At 39.9% G+C, this 20,016-nt stretch overlaps 1 protein-coding gene across 2 annotated transcripts in view; it reads right to left on the bottom strand.

Moving 5' to 3' along the window:
- CPNE4 (copine 4) overlaps positions 1-20,016 on the bottom strand; it is a 215,450-nt gene that overhangs the window by 14,844 nt on the left and 180,590 nt on the right. For both annotated transcript variants that reach the window (XM_061996389.1, XM_061996390.1), the window contains exon 12: positions 8,117-8,171. In XM_061996389.1, coding sequence (XP_061852373.1) covers positions 8,117-8,171 — 55 coding nt within the window. The remainder of the gene's footprint in view (positions 1-8,116; positions 8,172-20,016) is intronic.

The raw sequence follows: 20,016 nt of genomic DNA, 5'->3' as shown, positions 1-20,016 counted from the left end.
GAGATTGTCAAGAAGTTTGAACTCAAGTGTATCATCCCAGATTCATGAAAGTGTTTATACAGGTAACTCTAATGACACACATTTGAGTCTTTATAGATCTCCACAGGACCTTGGGAACTGCCAACAGTCCTTGTCATAAGGAAAGCAATCTGTTTTCATCCTGCACAGTGGAACCAGGATTATTTGCACAATGAGTTTTGATTGTTGGAGTCACTGTTGCATTTGCAGGTTTAGAAGATTTCACAGCACAGTACAGAAACTAGTCTATGGCTAATGGACCCATAGATCAAATATGTGACTACAGAAAAGCTTCTGTAAGAGCAAATAAGTTGGTTACTTACTGCCAAAGAGAGTTTCTCATAGAGAAACTGAACTTCCCCATCATATGCCAGCCTTGCTCACCACAGTAATGCCTACTGTTACTTTTTGAGAGGCTAAATATAAGACTTTTATGATGATGGGAGAGGACTGAAGCAAAAACTCACTGAAGAGTCTGCAGCCACCTCATCCCAGTCAGGAATTTGGTATATCTACATCAAGTATGAGCTGCCTCTTACAGAGAATTTGATGTGTGCCATTCAGGCTTCTCTACTTGGCCATGGAAGATTATGCAGAAAGTCAGTAGCTGTGTTCCTCACTGAGCAGGCACAGAAGAGCAGGGCTGTCAGATACGCTTCAGAGGTGCTCCAGAGCCCTTCTGTCTGGCTGCTCTATGTGTCTCTCAGCAACACTTTGCCCAGCTGGTATCTGCCAGTCTCATGACCAGCTGCAGGCCAAAGGTAATTGCAGCTGTCAAGAACAGTTATGTGAGTTTTCATTCATTGACCATTTTTTTCTTGTTGTTCAATAACCTTTTCTCTTCCTTTAGGCTCTCTGTATTTTGTATTAACTGCATCTCAAGAGTGAGAAGGATGGCAATGCATGCTTATGTATTGCAGGCTGATTCTTCCAACACCATTCCTCTCCAGTGATTTTATTTCTTTATTCCAAATGCATTTGAAATTATAGCTAAAGGAGTATTACCTGTTTGTTTTCTTTTTCTTGCCAGAGCTATGGATACAGTATTTTAATCTCACATGCAGTGTGGGCTAGATGCTTTTGTTGCTATATCTCTTTCAGGATCACACTATGCAAACTATTTACCTAGTTCAGAGCCAGGCTGTTATTTAAGACAATGTAGAAAATGGTTCAGGCCAATAAAGAAAGCCCAAGTCTTACTAGATTGGCACAATGATCCAAAAAATAATACAGCCTGATCAGTGACTTCTATCCTCCCAGAGCAAGTGGCTCTCATACATAGTCATCCCGATTCGCCAAGGACAGTGTTAAAATGTGTCTTGAAGGCAGGATAGGAAATGAATGTGCAGAAGTATTGGGTTGTTTCCTACGCTCTCTGAATAATATATCCCAATTTAAACAAGATTTAAATATAATGTGAAGGAGGGAAATTCTTTGGGCAGCTAAGTGATGGTTCACAAAATTATCTGAGGCAAGTCAATAGAAGATATTCTTAAAGCAGTTTCCCCAAATGCTGAGAACTTATTCCTCACTCAGGCAAGAAAAACCAGCTGTGTTTCAACCTGCACTTGTGTTGTCTCTCCTGTGGTGGCCAGAACTCAAGAGGTTCCAAACCAGAAGAGACTTCAGGCACACGACATGTACTGAAGGCTTTACTGAACTTGGGCTGCTACTTAATGGGATTCCATAGAAAGCCCATATGTTAAAAAGGTGGTTTGGATCAAATATTCAATGCTTTTGTTTTCAAAACAGTGCAAGGTAATGAGCCTCCCTCGTTTTTACAAAGAAATGGAAACTCATGAAACATGCAAGGGTTTTTGTGGCTGAAAGGAAAACCTTGCTGATGACAGAGCAACAAATGCTGGTATACTAAATGGCATTTAGCATATTTAGATTCAAGTTAGATATTCAATTTAGATTCAATATTTAGATGCTGAATGACCCAGCCCTCCTGCACTCCCAGAACTGATAAACTCATGGAGAAAAGGAAGCAAAAGCATGAACACTGAAGATGCTAAATGAACACTTAAGATACTGGGAAATCCTCAGGGGAAACAAGGTGACACTTGGCTGTTCAGAAACAAGTATCTTTAAATAATCTACTAGGGTGGTTTATATGATGGATTAATCTAACATTCAGGAAATCCTGGAATATGTCAAGCCATGCCAACATAGGATGACTGCTTTACATTAGCAGCTGTCACAGAGAGCTTTGCAAAGATCTGCAGACTGTGGTCAGTGGTAGAAGTCAGCCTCACAATAAGGAATGTCCTCACAGAACCATGATCGTGTCATAGACCCTGAATTAAGTTTCAAATATGTAGCTGCCCTTCTGCTCAGTCCTCCTCCTGCCTCTTAACATTAATCCATCAATCCGTAAAGGAAAGGAGAGAGAAATACTGGAGTGCAAAGCAGTGATCAGCCTGGCACTACCTCCGTTGCTGCACAAAACATCCCTCAAAGCCTCTAACTAACAGCCTTTGCTTGCACTTGGTCATGTACTAATCTTTTCCCTCTGCTGGACTCCAGATAAATTATGTAGCAGATACCATCACAGATAGCATATTATTACAATACAGTTGTCCAAGTCCTGCACCAGATAACTTCTTCAAGGATTTTAACAAGCAAAATAAGTAGCTCTACCACCCATCATGATGCAGAAAACAATGACTGCATTTCTGAGGTTACAGCAACTAAACAAACAGTCTCAGATACTTTTGCCAAGGCAGATTGTAGCCTTTTTTTTAAACATTGTACAATGCCTCCATTGCCTTTACATATACAGTGATGAGCACTTGCATACAGAAAGGCTGTTGTCCATCAAGGTAACATTGCAAGAATCATAACCACGCTTCCACATGCTTATGACCACCTCAGTAGAAAAGACACCTTGATGTAACGTAGCAGGTAACTTGGGATGTAATGAAGCTCATTCTCATAGCATGGCCCTTGCTGAATAGGTTTATAATTAAGGCTGAAAGGAGAATTTCCTAATTAATGAGAATTTTTGAGATTTCCTTAAAAGAAAAAGTCTTCTGGACTTGGACAGAAACCTCAAAACACAAACAAACCCCCCTGCCTTGGACTCTAATTAGCAGTGGAAACCCACAAAATCATAGAGCAGATTGCTGGAGAGCTTTTGGATTATGCAAAGGCATTTTAGTTAAGTTGCATTAAAACATATTATACTTTTAAGCCTCCACATTTTTAGTCTCTTTTTACTCTAACTGAACTTTCATTTCTTAAGTAAAAAACTGCTTTGACTCATGAAACTACATTTCTCATTCCTTTGCTAATGCTGAATATGAATTCTGAAAACTTAGCAATCTTTTTTTCTTCTCTCTCCAGATTCCTGGATTCATTTAACTTCCCTGTCCCAAACAGCTCAAGCTTTCCAGAAACCTCTGTAGTGATGGAACTGGGGCTTCTTGACAAAGAATCTTGACAAACATAGGTGTGTTTAGGAATGCTTTCTTACTCATTTACGTAGAGATTGTCAAAAATCCATGAACAATGGATGCATGTAAGTGGAAATGCTGAGATGCACAATACTGAGCACTTCTCTGTGAATAAATTGAGCAATATTAAGCCACTGCCAGTCTGAAAATTAAATCTAGAATGGCTGCATATTTTGCAAAGGCTGAAGCCACTAACAAATTTAAAGAACCACTGCTCAAAAGTTATTATTTTCAGAATGCTCATTAGTCAAACTGTTTGGGAGCTGTGCAGCTTGAGTCTCTGGCTAAGATCATGTTACAGACATTTCTGCTTGGCAAAGCTTGGCTACTTATTTTCCTTTGTACTTGATTTTTGAGCGTGCTGCCCGCTTTGCACATCTAAGTCCAAGTTGCATGCATAGAATCATAGAACCATAGAATGGTAGGGGTTGGAAGGCACCTTTAGAGATCATCTAGTCCAACCCTCTAGAAGCAGGTCCCACCTAGATCAGGTTACATAAAGTGGCAAATTCTATTTTATCCCTTGGTTCATTACACATCTTTCTATTGATTCTTTTTTTCTTTGGCAGGTTTGCATATGTTTTTGCCCTCATGCTCCTGAAAAGAGCAGGAACCACAAAGACCACAGCACTTTTCAAGTCCCTTACCTGCCCAGCCAACCAGACAGTGCAGGTTAGGGTTGTAAAGATGCTGTACTGTTTCTGTAACTGCAGTGAGCTTCTCTCCAGTAATTCTTCAGAATAAGCAGTGAATGAAGCTTTCATTAAAAATGCAGAAATAACCAGGACTGACTTAAAACAAACTGCAAGCTGCTTCGTACCTATTCAGGTGTCAGCCTGCAATTCTTCTTTAGGAAACAACCCTTCATTATTGGCAATATACCTGTCACGGGGCTGACACAATCCTAACTTTATTTTAACAGTGAGTTTTGTGCTGCTGGGTGGTTTTTCAGCTCCTCTGAGTTCTTGCCTACTATGAAAGCAGTGTGTGTGGTTGAGCTTTCGTTCCTCCTCTTCACTGTGACCTTTTGCAGCAGCATCTAAGTCCGTATTATCTGCCACCTCTTCGTTTTACATCAGACTTCTCAGATACTTTTTCTCATTGCAAAAAAAAAAATGTAGTGATGGGTTGGAGACACTTCTGTGGACTAACTGGCATGTTCTGCAAGTTTCGTGTGATAGAAACTCAAGAGAGGAATCTTGCTTCCAGAGGTTTACTTAGATCAAGAAGCAGGGTGATGTATTTGTCAGGCCTTGAGGAAAAGAAGATCATATTCATGAATATTAGATGAAAGATCTCTAGACTGATAAGGAACGTTATATATGGCACGTCTTGCTCCCTTCACTCCCACAGATTCCTTATGCCACTAAGAAACTGCTGTTTTTCATTTCATTTGGAGATGAAATGAGGGAAAATAAAGTCAGTGTAACATAGCAGTGTGCTCTTGAAATGGAAATTCTGTAGAAAGCATATATGAAAACATGTTTTTAAAGGGGTTTAGTCTCAAGAGATTCATGAAGAGCCTGCAGAGGTGGATACTGACACTGTTCTGAAGTGGTAATGTAAAATGGTGAGGGCAGGATGTAGGTGGTTTTCCTTTGGGACTAACAGTTGGCTTGGCAAACATTGCTTTTCCTGTAGCATGTGAAAAGATGTGAGATGTGAATCTCACTGACCAGTCATGTGGATACTACCCTCCAGCACACATCCCAGGCCCTTGGCTGGAGCTTGAGATAGCACAAAACCAAGACACTTGTCTGACAACACTGCAAACAGACCCCTTTCTCCCATGTGGGCTAGTGTGCTTGGAAACCTTGGCAACAAAGTTGAGAGCTTGTGGCCAGCCTGAAAGCAGTGGCTTTCAGCTCAATAGTGAGTTACCAGCCACACTTTTTACAGATTGGGACTGTGACATAAAGTAGACCTGAACCCACTCGATCCACTTACTTTGCCTACTCCTTTTATCAGACTGAGTAACCCTGACCTTCCCTCACTGTGTTACAGCCATGCTTACATTGGTCAGCTTTCATTTATACTGTTAAGGAGGCTGTGTTAAGTTGTGTGGAACCCTTGGCAGTCTTTTCTTCCACAGCCCTAGCAATTTGTTGTCTAAATAAAACAGCAGCTGCTAGTATGCAGAGACCAATGTGCTATGAACAGGTCTCATTAAGACTGGATTCTTGAAAGCAGATACTCTAAATTAAAATGAAAAGCTGATTTATCTACAAGATGAGGTCAGAACTGAGAAGTTCTCATAATGATTCAATCTAAATTTGAAGATGTGAACTACTACAGTTACATCACTGCTGTCCTTTAAGAAACCAAAAGATGACTTCTAATATTTTTGACTGAAAACATCAATGAAACATTTGAATAGCATGAGATCTGCTGAGTTGCTCTGGTGCCTGTAGTGGTGTCATATTTTTGCAGCAAAATCTAAATAGTTAGGGAAGGCAGGTTGGGGGGATATTTTTCTATAGTCTTTGTTATTTTTAATTATATCAGTTTCTTCTCAATTTTCTGTGCATCTTGGCTACGTTCCACATCAAACACCAATCATTGTTGGCTTAAAAATAACTATGGTATCCCTGTAGACTAAATTACTGAAGGATTTTCAGGTTTAATGATCTTGACTTCTTAATGCATCACAAGGCTGACTCTGCACTGTCTTTGAGGGTATATCTTTCTATTTAGAAGTGCAGACAGAGCCAAGCAGGGACTCAAAAGTGTTGATACAGTTTATTTTAAGAAGACATAAGATTCTTCTTATGGACTGTGTAGAGTATCACAGAGAAGGACAGAACAATAGCACAAAATGCAAATCTGTCTTCCTTAAGAGGAATTAATCAGGAAATTATCCAAATTCACAGTTCTGCCAAAGGAGAAAATCTTTTGGTGTTAGTGATTGTAGGAATATCTGGTTACAAAGCCTTCCTGAAATTACTTTCTGGCAAGACAAGTGTTTTTCATCTGACCCCTGACATATGCTCTCATAATAAGGTAAAAAGACTGTTGCTGGGGACTAACAAAACTGGTATGTTGCCAATATGCTTGCATGACCTGAGGCATCAATGCCACCAGCTGATTATTTTGGCTAAGAAAGCAGCAGTCTTCTGCTATCATCAGCAAACCAGTAAAAAGACTTCAGGTGGCACAGTAACATCTTCCTCTAAGTAGTAGTTAGATAAGGATGGCTCTCTGCAGCTGGAAGAATTGCATTTTTACCCCATGCAATGACAGTCACGTCACAGATGATGGAGAAACCAGCCCCTGGAACACCACCAGGCTGGTACCCTTGTTTAGGACAAACACAATGGTACATGGCATTGTGAGTGGTGGCCAGCTGCTGTGTTTCATTAATGTGTCTGGTGGTGGAGGCTACTCATGTTTATTCCCCAAAACACTTCCCCTTAACGTAGCAGAGATGGCTGTCAGCTGCTGCAGTGGGAACAAATATACAACAGACACAGATGTTCTGTGGTATTTACCACATTAAAATCTGTATCAAAGTTCTGGAAGCTGTCTCTGGTTTTGGAAAACATCTACACTGATGTTACTTTTTAAGCAGAGTGCACTGCAAAACACCTTGTCAGGAACAGTCCTCTTTTCTGTAACAGTGCTTCTTAGTTTAGAAGACAATTTGATACAACATGCATTGACTTACCTTATATATCTGTCTGCAAGACACTTATCAAATTTGCTGTGCGTCACTACTGTTATTCTTATGCAGATAGCAAATCCACAAGGCATGAGGAACACAGTGGTACATTTTTCCCCTCTGCTGATTCATGCTTTACAATGCTGAGTGACACACTATCTCTCTCTGCACAGAACTTCTCACTTGGATAGTGTTCATATCCCTACTCCAGCCACACTTGAGAGACATAACGCAGAGCAGGGGACACAAAGATACAGAATGAATTCTGCATGCTCAGAAGTCTAATGCTGTTCTTTTCCAGGTGGTATCTGAGTGGCAGAATCCCCAGCAAGTTCTCAGCTACTTATTTGTGCAGAACTACCCTCTGCTCACAGTACCTGTGCATGTGCAGCACAGAATTTGAACTTCTGCCTATTTCTTCTTAGACCTTTCTGTTGGATACACCTTTTGCTCCACTGTCTTCAGTCCAGCACTACCAGACTGCATGTTTACACACACAATTGCACAATCACTGTGGATGACTTCCATTTGGTTTTGGTTATAAATATCCCCTCTCCCCAGCAGAGATACATGCTCCTGTGTTCCTCTTCCTGCTATTGACAATGCCCATTTGTCCAATGAAATGTCTAATGACACAGAAATCTGCCTTATTTTCAGGAGGATGTTAAAACTCTTGTCAAACCATGGCTCACAAAGCTTCAAAATGTCCTTGGCAAGTGTTGTTAAAAAAAATCAGTTCTCTTACTAGACTAGCATCTATTAACAAAGCTTTGCCAAGATGCTGAAATATTTCTGGTGTAACACAACTGTTTTAAGTCTAGCCTTTTTGGTCTCAGTGAGGTATCACTGGGTGAGAGAGCCACATGAAAGAAAACAAGCAGTATGAGTTGCTCCCACTAGCCCCTGCCCTGTACTGAACCACTTTCCCTAATTTTGTGCCTCATAAATCAAGGAAACTAGAAAATGTCTTTTATGCACCTACTTTGTATTCTGGGGGTATCCTTGCTCCAAATCCAAAGGCTGGGAACATTTTGTCACTGGAAAAGAGTAAGAAAAAAGAGTTACCATAGAGAAAGGTGTTTTGTTATAGTAAACATTTATTCTTCTGTAAGCCTTCATCAAAAATGCAAAGCAGAATAACAGTACTGAAATGGCTTTTAGGTCAAAAGTGTTACATGGCATAGTGGAAAGAGTATCGGAATAGAGAAGGGAGGATGTTTGTTGACCAGATGAACCCCTAGTATTTTTGGCAAGTTAAAATCATTTGGAGAGTACCAAGGGATCAAGATATCTTGCATTTCTCTCACAAATGCAATAACAGGTCTGTGTTATCCATTCTTTGCACTACCTGTCTGCAGCATGAGAGTGAGCTGTTTTAACAGCCTGTAACAACATTTATTTCACATAAACACATATGAGCTCCCCAGCTCAGAACATGGGTGTAGTGAAGAGATGACTCTGCAATTAAAACCAGTTGCAAATTTGGGTTCTTATGGTTGTCCAGGTGCAAAAGAGACATCCTAAAATATCCAAAAGGGGCAATTTTGTGCCCCCAAACCTGTAAGTTCTGTAAAGCTTTCCATCTGCATCTTTAGTAGTTCCACTAGAACATGAGAATAATCAGGCACAGTTTGAGTGATAACATGGTGAGTGCTGTGGCATGGTCAGTTTGCTTTCATACACTGCAGTGAGGTTGTTCTACCCCAGTTAGATCTGTAGAGACCAAAATGCCTGATTCAGAGAACCTGGAAACTTCAAGGCTGTTAATACCCTTTCAGAAATGCAATAATGTCTCACACAGCCCACGTGCTGTCAAGCTGCCTCTTCCCAGATGGCAAAGTGGAAAACAACAAGCTGTAAGGAATGTCTCGTCCCTGAGTCAGCAAAGCACTTCATCATACACTTGGGGTTAACAATTCACCCAAACATATGCTTAACTCTAAACATATCCTGAAGCCCATCTGATGCCACTGAACTGTGTTCTGATGAATCAAACCCCTAATAGGATTATCCTGTTTTCCTTACAAGGTTTCAGGGCCCTTGGAAAAGTTAAGTTCTTACCACCATTATTGGCACCTTCTGTAATTCCCAAGAGAGGCCAGAAGCTTTAATTTCCTTTAATTTCCTTTTTTCCTTTCTTAGTTCAAGACATTGCTACTCCAAACATCAACTGAATGATTTGCTTCCCAGACATACTCGAGAGAGATAACAGCACTCATTAAAGCTGCTGGGCTATTCTGTCTGGCATAAGTTGTGAAAGGCACCATATTTCTGACACAAGCTAAAGGAAAATGGGTTTGAAAGAAAGCAGAGAGGAGTGGCCCCCTCCTCAAAGTTAAAGTAACCATGAGATATGGAAATATTCACCAGCCTGAGATGGGAAACAGTGATGGCTGTCATCTGATGGTTTAGCTCTCACAACTGTTGTTCAGCTACGACATGTAGTTGCTGAATAAATCTTCATAGCACAATTCTGTGTACCATATGTTACACAGTGTGACAATGGACCTTGGAAAGGAAGACTAACATAATTTGCATGGTAATGAAACATTTTTTCCAAGAGATGTCAGAAATGAAGTAGCTGCTGACATTTGATGCTAACCACCTGCTGATAGCCTTCTCTTTGATTAAAAACTCCTGTGAGTGGGGAAACCCTTATAAATAGATGCAGAGAATTCAGACACACACTTAGAGGGCAAGAAATAAGAAGCCATTAGAAAAGGACCTGAGGAGAGAGGAAAAGAAATTCTTGGTTTACATCAATGATTAAGCATGACTGGATTAGAAAATCAAACCCTGTGGAGCTGCAAGTTGATTGATTTTGGGCAAGAGGAAACAAAGGCTAAAAAAGAATTTTACTTAGATAGAACATAAGTGTCTAAGTTCAATAAAGCAACCCAAAAAGCTGATGTTGGCAGCAGTTACCCAACCTGGGATATGCCTAAACCCATACAGTGCCTGCAGCTGTACTGCAGCGTTCCTCAAGTGTAAGCACTCTCATAACTGCAGCTTCATCTTCTGCTCTGCAGCAATTGAGGCAGCACTATGATACCTCCAGCAGCCTGGATTCTTATCCTGGTGGTGAGACTCCCACATTCTCAGTCACATGGTGGCACAGCCCCTGCTGTGATTCTGCACTCAGAATACCTTACCACCACAATCAGGACCTTTTTATGTCTGAATCTCCCATATCTCCATTTTGGGCAAGTGCTAGTTACTGCTGCCATTGCCTTGTGACAGAGATTGATCATGTGCACCTCAAGATGGGATTCCACACAGCTGCTTTGACTGAATTAACTCTCATGTGCTCCCAGAGCTTGATCTTTTAGGTAAGAAGGGAACTTTTTGATTATCACTCATGATATCCCTTGCATAAAAAATAATCATGTTATTCTCTGATCACACCTCAAAATTTGTGGCTGACAGCTTTCAGAATAAAACAAAATGTCAATGTAAGCAATATTTTTCCTCCTATCACACATGGAGTTTTATGAAGCTCTCACTCTTTAGTAAGTATGCAGCTTAATGGCTTAGTGATATTTCACAAACAACCCTCTCTAGTCTTCCCACCCATCCCTCATTTTGTCATATGAGAAAAACCCCAGCAGCTGAGCTTGCTGCCCTCCTTCTGCTTATCCTGCACTACTGAGACACAGCAGGGACACAGTGACCCAGAAGGGCAGCCAAGGACTTTCTCACTTCCAAGACAACTCCTTACGATATAGAGATGTGACTGAGCTGTTTTACCAGACCCAGTGATATCATGGCAGCTTGCAGTAGAAAGCAGAGCAGCTTCCCAGCTTCTGAAGCTGTGTCAAGGGTTAGGCCATCCAGGGACTGAAACTACAGTCAGAAAAAGAAAAGGTTTCCTCCTGTCTCAAGGTGACTCCAGCCCCATTTCCTAACCTGATGTTTCAGCAGGATAGGGATCTGCTCTAATGACTTATCTTTTATTCCTTTGTAATTTAAACTCACCAGTTTCTCTTGTGTTGCTTTCTCAGGCTTTTGAGCTTCAGTTATACCAGGAAACAGGCCTCAGACTCTGGCTGGAGCCTTGGGACCCAACTATAGACATGGTCTGTTACCACTCTCCCTGGCACAGTACTGGCTCCTGCCAACCAGCAGCCCTCAGAGGCTTCCCAGGAACAGTGCTGGGGACAGTTTGGGCATCACTGGCGTGTGCTAGGAAGAAGAAAGCCAAGATGCAAGGACATGGACAGTATCATATCCTTGGCCTCAGGCCACAGAAGGATTTTTGACTTATTTTGTCTAAAGTTAGTCAGAGAGTCCTTGGCACATTCAAGGAAACTGCCTGCACTGACAGGAGAGAAACATAGAAGTGAAAAAAACCTGTTGGTTCTGTAACACCCCAAGTTTACAAAATCAAGTAAGAAGAGGATTGTGGCTTTGCAGAACCTTTAATAAAAAAAGTCTACTTCACATTTTATATGGTTCTTTGTTTTACACAGGTTCTCTTAAAAATGAAAACTTGGCACAGTTTTCAAAGTCTGAAGTGCTTGACATGAAGATGAAAAAAGCAAAAGTATTGGATTTTTACTCGTATACCTGATCATATAAGGGCCATCAGTATTCAGACTAGCATAGTTGTATATGGATTCTGTTACTTTTTCCAGTCAAACTGATTACTGAAGGATACCAAAGACTGCACAAATCTAGGTTATACCCTAAAGGTAGAATCAAGGAGAGGGTTGAGGTTCAGTGTTCATATTGGTAAATGTGATTAATGCACACAGAAAGGAAGTGCCAGGGCTCCAAGACTGCAGAATTCTGAACAGAAATACACCCAGTTAAAGTCCCTCAGTAACCTCAACTATAACATAATGCATAGAAGAAGAGAAATTCTTAAAATATCCCTTGTTATCCTTTCAGAACATTGGTCATCTCAGTCTCCCATCCATCAAGCTATGTAGTGGAAACAGAGGCAGCACCATCATAAATCAGGACATTAATAGGGGCAGAGAGGAGAGACATTTCAGTGAGCTGCACTGCACAGACAGGAAAAGCCATGGACAGAGGAAAAAGTAAGGTTTTGTAAATTAGTAAAAGTGACACAGGTAATGATATCTTTTTCTGTTCCACTAGGAAGGCCAGTTTTACTGGAAGGTAAGAAATCAGTTTATAATAAAGATAAGGAGACGAAACAAAGATTTCAAAATCTCGTTACCCACTGGTGCCCTCTGACATGTAATATCATTGAAACCTGGGGTTCAGCTTTATTCTGAGAAGGATTTGCTGTTCCTAGTAACAAGAAGGAGAACTCAGATAAAACTCTTCTACTGGGTGAATTTAGTTAGACATCAGAAAGGCTTTTGCAACTTCCTCCAAAGCTGTTGGCATAGATGATGCTGGAGACAGAGCTAGATATTCATCGGTGTGGTAATACCTGTATTCAGAAAGGAATATAAGAGCTGCCAGGACTATGTTCTCTGAAAATCAGTACCTTTTAAAAATCTAAATTGAGAATCTAAGTTCTTAACTGTGGAACAAATGTAGAGGGGATAAAAGGCCCAGAGTCACTCCACATGCCATTTATTCATTCTGAAAGATGAACTTCTAGCTGGCCACTTACACAGGTTGTTTGGGATTCATTTTACTGGTGCTTATGAAAGCCCTTTGGTATGTAGCTACAGATATGTTTACCCTTGAGATCCTGAAATCAGTGCAGCAATTTGTATGGATGCTACTAAAGTGACCTTGGAAAGCCTCAGCATGAAAACCTGCTCACTGTATGGTAAAGCAATAGAGTAGCACTAGTGGCATGAATAGGGGCAAAAGAGGGAAACAGAGTGAGGAGAAAGAAACACTAAACCCTCATTTTCAGTTTCAAATGACCAAGGATCTAAAATTTGTAGATCCTTTGTTTTCTTCAGATTATACCTGGCTAGAATACCTGGATATTAAGCTGTCACTTGTAATGTTGGTTTTGGGAAGGATCAGAATTACTAGGGAGATATTTTTAAAGTACTCTGCTGGATGCAGCAAAATCAATTACTGTGCCTTTCATTTTCAATTCCAATCTTAAAAGAATAAACTGTGTATCTGCTCTACATCATTTTCCAGTGATAAAATCAGATATTTTTTCTTTGTTAGAAAGAAATTTCCAGTTGCCAAAACAAAAGGGGAGTGTTTGTTACACATGCAATTGAAATCCTGGTGAATGTAAGGAGGGGGAGAAGGAAGAGAAGGGGCCTTGGAAGAGTAAGTAGGAGAGAAGAGAGAGGAAAGGGGAAAGAAAAAGCAAAAGCACATGCCACAAACAAGATAGAGTCATTTCTAAACTCAATTAAAATCGTAATCTTTCATGATGAGGGAGTGAACTGGAAGAATATGATCTGAATTAAGTATTTCTTTTCTAAAGCATATGAATGAATCATGTTCCTGAGTGTATTATTCAGTACTTAGCTGAGAAGGGCTTGATGCCAGTAAATTTTGAATCATAACAGCTTATAAGGATTAGCAGCAGTTCCAAATAAAATACAGAAATCATTTGAAATATTTAAACATTTTTGGTTCCTGCTTTGCAAGCAGAGCTAGGTAAATAAAGGACAGGATCTGTGTGATTGAGCAGGGTCTAATAAAACCATTTAAGTGCAAGGGACTGGAGCTCACAGCATCACAGAATGTTATGAGTTGGAAGGGACCTTGAAAGCTCATCCAGTCCAATCCCTCTGCCAGAGCAGGACCACCTAGAGGAGGTCACACAGGAACTCATCCAGGTGGGTTTGGAATGTCACCTGAGAGGGAGACTCCACAGCCCATCTGGGCAGCCCCTTCCAGTCCCCTCTTGCAGTCTTACATGTCCAACTGTGCTCTCCCAGGATGTGCTCATGGAGAGCCAGGCTGTGGTTCAGCTTTCAGCCTATTCCAGAGTCAGAAAGACTGCAAGAGTTCAGCAGGAGCAGCAGTGTTGTGTCCCCCTAATCTGTATTCTTCTCTGGGGGATCGCTACGCTGTCACCACATTTTCACTGTGCGGTTGGGCCTGGATCGATACAACCACATCTCTGGGCTTGGCCAGGATACCGTGTGTTTAATCAGACTCACACTGTACCTAATAAGGCTTGGCACCCAGTCCATAATGCACAGTGGTTTTTAATGGAGCAGCATCGTGGTCACAAGAGAGAGCTGGGAGCATGTGAATCGATTGTAAATCACTGCGATGGCTGCATTGTTTGGTCTGTCACAAACAGAGATGCTACACAAGCACGTGCAAAATCCTGACATTAAAATGCACTCACTGCCTGTCATTACAGCTCTTAGTCACCTTAGGGGAGCTGGAATCTGCTGAACGCTGGAAAATAGATACTGTCATGTAATTGGGTTTCAAGAATATGAGGGAATGCCTGTCTCCTGCGAGGGAAATAGTTAATGAAGCAGGGGAACACAAATTCCCTGAAGCTAACCACTGAAAGGCAGAAACTCATGAAATAACTAAGCCAAACACGTGTACAATGGATTTAAACTTCCCCTTGTTAGCATTAAAAGAATTGCAAAAGAAGCTCTGCAAGGTAAAAATATCGAGTGAACTCAGAAATTCCTAGACTGGGGAAAAGTAAATACCTACAGAATAAATACCTACAGAAAAAGTCATCAGAGCTTAAGGGTAAATTAAACAAAATGAAATGGTAGAGAGATATATCACTTGCTAGAAGGATACCCTAATAAAATGGCATACTCAGGAAGGTGAGACAAAATGTCGAGCTTCCCTGCAAGGTGACAAATCAAAAGCAGTGACCTGATTTATAACTACATGAATGACCTAAATTCAGTATAATGGATCTGGAAAAAGGAATGAGACTTTATAACTGTAAATGAACTAGGGAAGGGGATACTGCAAGGGGATGCTACAAGTTCTATTTAACTTCTCAAACCAGGCAGTTTCCAGATAGTCCTATGTATTTTAAGGTCTCTGTTGCTTCCAAAACCTTAGGTCTATAGTGAATTGGCACATCTGTGGGATCGTACATGGAAAACTGTACCACGACTGGAAAGGTCATTCTTACACATACTCTAACCTCAGATGTTTAAAACCTGATATGACTTGAGCACAACAGTGCAGGCAGCAGGCTGAATTCCATCACATAAGATGTGGATCATGAAGAATCCCAAACCAAGCAGTGGTGAGACCCTCCCCTCCTGACACACAAGCCTTGCTTTCAAGTTTCACAGGGTACTGCACTAAGCAACAAGAACAAAAGCTTTGCCATGCATGCACATTTAATAACTTCACAAATTACAGTGGAAAGGGTTGGTCAGAGACCTTCCTCTGCAACAATTTTCTATCAGAAAATATCTCTAAAGGGTGGACTGGGAAGAGAGGATTACAGGACTGCGTTGGCATGTGTATGCAGGGAGCTGCCAGGAGAGGAATTTCTCATCAAGTGCTCTCAAGATACATCTGAGCTTTCTAAGATGAGCAGGATAAAACTGTTACAGAGATTATATTGTGATTTAATGTGACCAAACGAGCTGTTGATGTAATTTTACCAAAATCAAAATGACATTAAGTCAAAATGAAGATCACTATCAAAACAAGTCAGAGCAAAATTGTAAGTGAAATATATTGACGACTAAACACTCAGCAAGGCACCACTGAATATGCAGGAGGAAATGGGCTCCTACCCTCTGTTTACCTGTTAATTTGGAATCTCTTATCAAGGTTATTGTCACAATAATTTGGAGGGGATAGTAAGTGGAAGCTAATTCAAAAGAATTGCCTAGGTTTAACTGAGATGAGTTAAACTCTGGTACTAAACATGTACCAGATCAGTATCAGATGGCATTGGTGAAAAAGGAAAGATGAATCTCCTTTATTTATGCTTATTTACTTCTTCATATTTATTTTTACACAGATGCCTAGTCTCTGTTGTAGCAGTGGTATGCAATTTCACATAAAGTTGGTAGGGTTTTATACTTCAAGCCATTCTCTTCAGAAAGAAATGTTGACAGAGAAATCCCAGTGGTACCAGTCTGCACAGACTCGGAGAAGTGTCAGCTACTGCACAGAATAAAGCTCTTCCTCAGAGAAGATTTCAAGCTGAATTGAGAAATAGTAAAGACTGCATAGAAAAGCCACACAGCAGGTTGAGATTTGATGTGTGTAGCAGCTGACAGAATGCAGCAGAGGTCTCTGAAAAGCAGTGGTTTTGCTAAGAAACTTGGAAGGGGCTGTTCATGACTGAGACACGAACCCAGGAACTGAGTTATGGTGATTGTAGAAACCCCTCTGTGGCAGCAGTCAGCAAACACAGGTTCTGCAAGGGAAATGCTAAATATGTGTATGTATATATTATATAATTGTGCCAGTCTAGGCCTTCAACAGTTAAAACCATTTTCAAACCAGTTAGGTGACTAGAAGTATTAGCAATTCCTTTTTTTCCCAGTGTATCTCTAGTCCTGAGTTACCAAACACCACAATGTGCTTACCCACACTTGAGCTTACTGATAAACATAAGCTACACGTTTTTCTGTATAGGTAACTGGTTTTCTGTTTTCCTTCTGTTGTTTGCCTATGCAAACTTGATTCCATTAAGAACTAAATAAAAAGATTCATGTCTTTTCCCCTATGGTTTTAAGACTTGTTTAGATATGCTAATTACTGTTTTTGCTTAACAGCCTTCAGAAAGGTTGTTTCTGTAATTAAAGCGATAAAAGGAGATGCTTAATAATTAAGCATATTTTTATTTATTGATCTGCATGGTAGATTAAATTTTAACATCTATAGCTCTACATAGAGATTTAATTAAATATTTAAGGTCACATATAGTGACAGTTACTCTAGGCATCACTCTTTTGTCCCAGTTTTAATGATCTACTATTATACTACCATCTCAACCAAAGCAAGTTTCTGCTTGTCTCCCTGCATCTGGCAAAATTAATTCAGATGTGGTATTTAATTTGGATCCCTCCATCCTGGGTAATTCTCTGTGTCTCCATCCACAAAGTCAGACATAGCTTTGGGATGAATGATCTACATTGAAAGGGATGTGCTGGACTGGGAACCCTGGTCTTTTAATTTTCCCTTCTTAATTTTCAAGTGCACTTTATTACATGAGGGAAGGAAGGTTTTATATATGGTTTTCAATTGGAATGAATGCCCTCACTCTGGTCTAAAATACTGAAGAAGAAACCATAAAGATGAATTCTTTGCATCTAGTCAGCTACTGCTGTGATTCATTGATTGGAGAAGTTAACACTGAAACTCAGAGTGACTTCAGGACTTTCGTGTCTTTTGTGGAATGTGGCCCAGCTTTTAAATTCACCCTTAAGGATTTTACAGAGCTCTTACACATAAATAATTTCTGCACTTCACAGGAATAATGTACTCTTTGCTCATTAGTGGTCTTTGGGGAGGTTGCTAGACAAGTGTGTTTTACACAAGCACTTTGTTTGTTAACATATAATCTCAGCGTGAATGTCAGTTTTATTTAGACTTAAGGAGGCGATTTGCCTAAATGAAAAGCACATTAGTGTCAGGTAACAGAATTTATCTTCCATGTCTTTCAAGGGCTCTTGGAAATAAAAAAAAAACCAAATGCTTAAAAGGATTTGATAAAATACATCTAACATTTCTCTTTATCAAGATACGAGTATTGATTTAACAACATAAATCTGATTTTTACACGTTTGTGAGCACTTTGTGTTAATCCAGTGAAGAACTGTGAATATATGCATAAACATAAAACTACATGTAATAATTAATCAAAAAGATCATCCAGGTATACAATGTGGGGTGAACAATTAACAATAAAGTTCAAATTCAGTAAAACTCCTAACTCCATCTTAGTGCCATCTCTATTTTGTGTATTACTTCAGTGTTTGCTGGAGTCAGAACGAATACAATAGCATTAGATAGCAAGCTCTAGTGCCTTGCTGAATCAGAACAGAGGTTTTAATGTAATATAATGAAATTCTTAATAAGCAGAAAAGGAATCTACTAGCTGCAGAAATCAGATTTCAAACTGAGAAGCAGATTTGCAAGTCCTGCCACAGGCTTCCCTCACAAGATCATTTTTCCTTTGCCAGAGACGGTAATCGCTGTAGAATGAAAGATGAGCTACACTCATGGCTAGTTGGTTGTATTCCAGCAGTGGTAAAACAAATCCTTAAGGTCAAAGGTCTATACTCCAAAACAACAGGGTGGCCAAAACCATTACTCAGAGCTGGTGAAGGTTGGAAGTCCTTAAGCCAGCCACAGGCCACAAAGGGCTAGGTATTACTTCATCTGCCTTAAGTACACTTGCCAACTCATTGTTCAAAACATGCAGAGGGAGTATATGCACATATGGTATTGGATCAACTAATTTTCCAGGATCCTGAAAATTGATGGTTGTTAAAAACCACTTGATTTAACTCCGGATCCAGAGAACTCAATATTGAAATTACTGAGGTAAAGAATAAATATGGAATGATACAGAAGGTCTCTTTAATATTAAACACTTCACTGCTCAATGATTTTTCACCATTTTCATCTGTTTCTCTGTGCTACAAAAAGGTGGGGTAGACTCACTCAATTTCAAAGTAAAATGGTACCAGTTACAATTCTTAATATAAAAGAAAGCTTGTAAAAAATGGTTAAATGGCAAGATGTATTTTTCCCTTATTGCTTTCACAAGGTCATCTTTAAACATTAATGAGCCATTTATCTTAAAATAAATTCTTCATGGAGCTGTCTGCTTATTTTACTAAATATTTTCAATAATAGGTTTTTAATGTGTTTTCCCCTTTCCACTATTTGTAATTACATTTTAGAGCGTAATTCCTTAAAACGAACGATGTTTCTCCTTCCTTTATGATCTATTGCTGCTGTTGCTTACCCACTGATTATATCACATACAAACTTTATTTCCTTTCTTATGACAAATGCTGTAATAGCCTGAAACAATTCTACTATATAGATAAAGTATTCAGTCTTTTGTGCAGGTGAATAGCTCTTCCATTTCCCATACCATTATCAGATTGCCCTATTCCTACAGGACTGCAGCATTTATACAATCATGATAACAATCAGTCTATTTCTCATCCTCTGAATTTTGCTGATGAAGGAGTGAATCTTATTCTTTCATGCTTTACACAGAATGGCACTATTCATTTGACTGTTCCAGGTATCTCTGAACCACACAGATAAATGGACTTTGGATGAACAAGTATTATTCCCCTATATCAAAGAATGTGAGGCAGTATTTAATTTGGAGTATTAATTACTGAGAGGTACATTGTATTAAGCTCATATATATAGGAACTTACATTATGAGGAGGTTTGACTTAATTGATAGGTCTAACAGGAGTGTAGTCTCTCTATATATGACTTGCCAATCCAATTCCTCTCAAATTAGAAGTGAATTTGAATGTTTCTAATTAGGGAAGTATTTTAAGTAGTAGCCAGAGCCTTTTGGTGTATTTCTTGGTCAACTATAAAATAGCAGTCTTCTGGTATACAAGTGTAGAAAAAGCACTTGGAATTCAAGATGTGCTACTGGAATGCAAAAAGCACTGCAAGCCACAGATGATACGTTCTTCCAACTATTATGTGATATAAATACATTAACGCCGAGACTCGGAGAAAACAGCTCCAGTTCCCTTGGTTTGGATTGAAATCAGTCAGTTCTGCCTATTTGAGATATTTGATGGGTAGAAACTATAAAATATCAGGTAACAGCACTGCTGCCTTTGTGGAATCACATTTTAGCCTTACTAAGGATGTGTTCCTGTGCAAGTGATGACACTCAATAGTCTTAGGCTCAGTAGGTCACTCTCTTTTCAGTTCTGTCTTAACCTGGAAGGAGAAATCCTACTCCGGTATTTGAAGCACAACTGGGCTCACTGGAGTTATGGATCTGTGTCACATTTCAGTCTTTACTGC

This window comes from Colius striatus, chromosome 5 (genome assembly GCF_028858725.1).
Source record: "Colius striatus isolate bColStr4 chromosome 5, bColStr4.1.hap1, whole genome shotgun sequence".
Lineage (NCBI taxonomy): Eukaryota > Metazoa > Chordata > Aves > Coliiformes > Coliidae > Colius > Colius striatus.
The sequence above is the reverse complement of the archived record's forward strand: the minus strand, read 5'-3'. Positions and strand labels throughout refer to the sequence as shown.